The sequence below is a fragment of the Aptenodytes forsteri genome, unplaced genomic scaffold (genome assembly GCF_000699145.1).
Source record: "Aptenodytes forsteri isolate BGI_AS27 unplaced genomic scaffold, ASM69914v1 Scaffold241, whole genome shotgun sequence".
NCBI classification, from domain to species: Eukaryota; Metazoa; Chordata; class Aves; order Sphenisciformes; family Spheniscidae; genus Aptenodytes; species Aptenodytes forsteri.
In genome coordinates this window covers 9,613,235-9,617,980 of record NW_008795252.1, presented here as the reverse complement: position 1 = coordinate 9,617,980, position 4,746 = coordinate 9,613,235, and the positions used below count along the sequence as shown (strand labels likewise).

Sequence of the window (4,746 nt, the reverse complement as noted above, 5' to 3'; positions counted from 1 at the left end):
GCCTAAGTGAACAGGAAGGAAAGGAGTGTTGCTTGCGAAAAGCCAGTGCAGCAGCCAGGCTCTCTGTTGTGTTTGTAACTTCTTACATGTATGGGTCGGCTGTGAGTGGGGGAACAGCAAAATGGGATTGGGGCAGCAGGGATCTGTGACTTTTCCTTGCTTGAACAGCAAGGTAACATTTGCTTAGTGCTTCTGGGGATCATGCCCTGCCTGCTACCCCACCCCGCTGTTTGAATGAACAGAATAGGATCCTGTTTTTCAACAAGTCTACCACAGTTGGCATGCAGCACTCCCAATGCATCAGTCACAGGACATCTGCAATCAGGCTGTTCTCCCTGTCTGGCCTGAGCCTGGCTCCCAGCAATGGGCCTTAGGACTAGCAGGCAGCTAGTTGCAGCACATTCTTGCAAGTAAGTGCCTAGCTTCTAACTGAATCACCTCTGCAACTGTTTGCTTGCGGTGGATGCTATCAAGCAGCATCCTGTGCTGAGCTAACCGTAGAGTCCTTGCAGCAGCAGAAGGGAAATGGCTGTACAGCAGGGAGGGGGAGGTTTTATCCTCCCAGGGTGTGGGAGATGAAAGAGAAAGTAGGGGTGCATTGGTGACAGATCACCCAGGGAGGAAGGGTGGGAGAGGAGTCACTGTGTGGCTGAGGGATAGGACAGCTGTGGATGAAGGCCTCTGCCAGCCAGTGTCCATGTAGCATACAGCAGCCATGCTGCTGCTTCTGCAACAGGGGAACAGAAGGGGGGGTGGGGGGTTATGCTGGATGCCCTTCTGGAGTAATAAAGCACTGGCACCAAGGGCCCAGGTCATCTCTGCTTGAGTCAGAAACTCCTGGTGCACCCACGTAGGGTGGATGTCTGTATCCTGTGATCAGCTAATCATGCTGCTTAAATTAAATAATCATGCTTCTTAAATTAAAGTTTCTTTAAAAAGGGTGGAGTGAGATGTTCTGCTGTTTTTTCTTGTTACGAAGACCTGCCTGGCCTGGCTAAGCTAACCAGCCAACAGCAGCAGTGCTGCAAGTTTCCTCTTCTGATAGCCTTTCTTCACTGAGCTACGCTTCCATGAGCTCTTGTGCTCAACTACAGTATAAACTACACAAACTATACATTATACTAAACTAGATGTTAGCAAATGCTGTCCAAAGGAAAAAAAAAACCACCCAGAACAACCCAACCCCTTCACTTTGCTTTTACTAACCTTATTACACAAATTACCATGGGATTAAACTGTCTGAGGTCAGCACCTTACCTGGTAAATTAGTATGTGCAGTTACAGAAGCTTGTGGTATGGCTGTAAGTCACCTGAGCTGAGACTCCAGCTTGGCTGAATAAATGAACATGGTCAAATGTACATTGTTAAATATTTTGTTGTGCGTCTTGCCATTATTACCTGTAATACAGAGTCTTGGCCAGTTCCCACCGTTGCTGAGGGCCCGGGCTCCTGAGTTAAAACCCTCAAGGCAACCAGGCAAAGAGTGTGGCGCAGGCTGGGGGATGGACCCGGCTCACAGAATAAACACCAAGCCTGCGTGATATCTCTGAGGTACCAGAGCCACTTCGGAGGATATGAACCAACTGGGCAACTGCCCCAATGTGTAACTTCCATAGTCCAAACTCTATATACAAGACATTTTGATTTTTTTTTCCCTTTCCAACTCTGGAAAAAGCATGCAAAACACCCAAAGGAAAAAGTCCAACCAGCTTTCAGAAACAGCAATCCTACAGAACTGAATCACGTAAGGATCATGCATGCACTAGTTTAGTTTAGTTTAGTTATAAGTGAAATACCAATCTAATGCAAACTCAAAGCTTTTCTGCCGACCTTTTATAAACCAATCAATCCAGCTGCAGTATCGGTTATGCTGTTACTTTAAACAGGCCAAAAAAAAAAAAAAAAAATCCCACAAAACCAAACCCACCCACCGACCCAACCCTCCTGAATGGGCACAGAGGCCTCATGCTCTGCACGCATCCCCATAGCTATGCATGTTTGTTTTTTCCATGTAAAACACCAGAACTATCCCCTCTGTCCCACCAACCCCCTGCTACATGCACAAAATAATAGTGACACCAGCTCTTTAAAAACAACTGTATCTCAATGAACGATTTCAAAACTAAAAGGCCTCCCTTCTCCATACCCAGCTATGTTTGTGACTTGGCAAAAATTTCACAGTTCTCGGTTTGTTTTTATTTCAGGTCACCTTTCAGCCTCCACCGTCTACACCATGGAAAGCTGCAAAGCTGCAAAAACTTCTGGCACTGATGCTGCAGCTTCTTTATGCCCTTTTTTAATGGCTGTGTAAATAACAGCCTTTATTTCCCAGCTGTCACAGCTGCCCCATCTTATAACTCACATAGTAAATAGTAAAATATGAATGAGATGATTTTGAAATTTTATTCTGTTAAATAAAATGAATGAAATTATAAGAAAAGTACAGACAGAGGAGTTTTTGCACCAACAAAACTATTCAGATACAGCTATAAACAAAGTGGGTTTACCAGTTTGAAAACTGATCAGATCTTCCTTCACTGCTTAACAGTGGCTGAAAGTAATTACAATTGTGCAACTCTTTGTCCATTAAAAGCTGAGAGAAATGGAATAAATCATCAGTCCATCAATGCCATCACCTGCTAAGCTACTGAAAACAAAGTCAAAGTGAAATAATTTTGCCTCCTCCAGACTTTTGCTCTCTGCCACGAGCGGTCAGGAGCTGCCTCTGCTGCCCTGAAAAGCAGAAGCTCCCACCAACATGGGCCAGGTTTTTGTCCGCATTGGTTGATCTCCCCAAGTTTTCTTTAACGCCTACCACTGCTTTCGGCCACACCTTGACCTGATCGCAGCAGCTCAGCGAGAACAGGCTTTGCCGCCAGGACCAAGCCTGCCCCTTCATTTCGGCCACAGCTCCGCGGCCCTCTGTAGCCTGGCACTGATCTACTTTTGACAGGTAGGTAATTAATAGGCCTGTCATACAGCCCCTTTTCTATGGCAGGAAAGGGCTTTTCCTCTTAGTTGTGAACTAGCTCATGCCTCCAAACCAGTGTTTTTAAGCACTGGTATTGTCCTTCACACTCAGTGCAAATCTTCTGACCAGCACCAGTGCATTTTCTTTATTACAGCCTCAGCCTCCTATTACAGAAAAAAACCGCCACACAGTAAACAAAGGCTGTGAGTCAAGTCTAATGCGACCTCCCAAAGGCTCAGGGCGATAAAGCTTTCATCGGCTCCAGCCAAGACTTAATGTCTGGCGAACAAAATGTTCTGGAAAAATGACGTGCCTTATATAAACACATTTTTCTGGCAGGTACATCCTGTTGTTTAAAACCTGGAGAGACTGGCTCAGCCGGGCTTCCACAGGAGCTAAGGGAATGCGATGGGTGGAGGAGAGGGTGGGAAATAAGGGGGTGGAGGGAATAGCATGCAAGGAGAAAAGCGAGAGAGGCAGAGCTGAGCCCCACGCAGCCTCTGGTGCCGGCGTGCAGAGCCACTGCTGTTTGTTAACTAGTGGTTTACAGAAAGTTTATGTACACATTGCCCACCTCCTTCGGCCCGTTTTTTGTGCAGAGGCACTTTTCCAACATGTCTTTTGTGGGCAGGAAGCTGTCAGTACTAGTGACAAATTGCCGTAGCGCATTCCTGCCCAACAGGCAGCATTTTTGCTCCTCCTTGGCAATGCTGTCTAGCATGACTCCTCGGATGTCCTTGGGCTTCCCTGGCACACCGAACACGATGAACAAGCCCAGGCAGTCCCGTCCCACCAGGCGCCAGAATGCCTCCAGCTTCTCAAACCTGCTCCTGTTTTGGAAGCACTCGTCTGCCAACACGGCTTCCCGGCAGCAGTCCTCTACCGCCCCAGTGGGGCCGCCTTTGCTACGGAAAAGCTCGGCCAGCTGGAAAGCCTGCACAGCGATCTGAGGTTGGATTTGCTTGTCAGCTCCAGACAGAGTCCAGATCCAGTCCACCCCAAACAGGGAGGACTGCTGCTTGGTCATTTTGCTGGTTGTGATACGTTCCTCCACTCCCTTTTCCACGCAGAAGCTGATGAAGTTGACCAAAAAGATCTCGCTCAGCACGTTTGTGGCTGGCTGGAATTTGCTCTGAGGATCCACGAAACCAAGACAGTCCTTCAGCCTTTGAGATGCATGGACCACGCCTTGGCTGAAGACTTCACAGATGACTAGAGTTTCAGCCTTGTTCTCCTGGTGAGAGACCCTCTGGCCCATTTTCCGTGCGGGAGGAGGCCGTTTCCACGTGCAGACCACCTCAGGGAAGTCACTTCCTTTTCCAGCAAAGGCTCTGTAGGCGCTGGGCTCAGCCAGACCTATTGAGCATGCACATGGTTACCTGCCGCCTTCCAGATGAAGGTCACGGTAGCGGCAGAGCTGAGCTCTGTGAGCAGGCTGCCATGCCGTGGGGCAGCCGGGCTTTCTCCTGGGTGTGCTCCTCCGCAGCTCACCGAGCAGCAACCAGCCCGACAGGCCCAGTAACTTTCACATCTACTGAATTCATCTGTGCTTGTTTTCCTTATTGTTAATTCTGGCACCATTTCTTTAGCTGATGCTATCTCATTCCTGTCTGATCTTATCTCCTTTGATCTCCTTTCTAGGACTATTATGGAGAAGCCATTTTATCAGCACTGGGTGTTTCCTGGAGATGAAACAACCTTTTTCTTTTAATCCCCCAGAGAAGGGTTCGCATCCAAACCCGAAGACTTCTACAGAGTGCTTGAAATGACGCGGT

General features: G+C 48.0%; 1 protein-coding gene across 1 annotated transcript; it reads right to left on the bottom strand.

Moving 5' to 3' along the window:
* Positions 1–3,515: 3,515 nt before the first annotated feature.
* On the bottom strand, positions 3,516–4,250 carry REP15 (RAB15 effector protein). Its single transcript, XM_009279037.2, has one exon. The coding sequence runs from the start codon at positions 4,227–4,229 to the stop codon at positions 3,516–3,518; it is 714 nt and encodes a 237-aa protein (XP_009277312.1). The 5' UTR covers positions 4,230–4,250.
* Between the last annotated feature and the right edge of the window lie 496 nt (positions 4,251–4,746).

Excerpts from the sequence above, each read along its gene's own strand:
- REP15 (XM_009279037.2), bottom strand. The coding sequence starts at position 4,229 with ATGGGCCAGAGGGTCTCTCACCAGGAGAACAAGGCTGAAACTCTAGTC.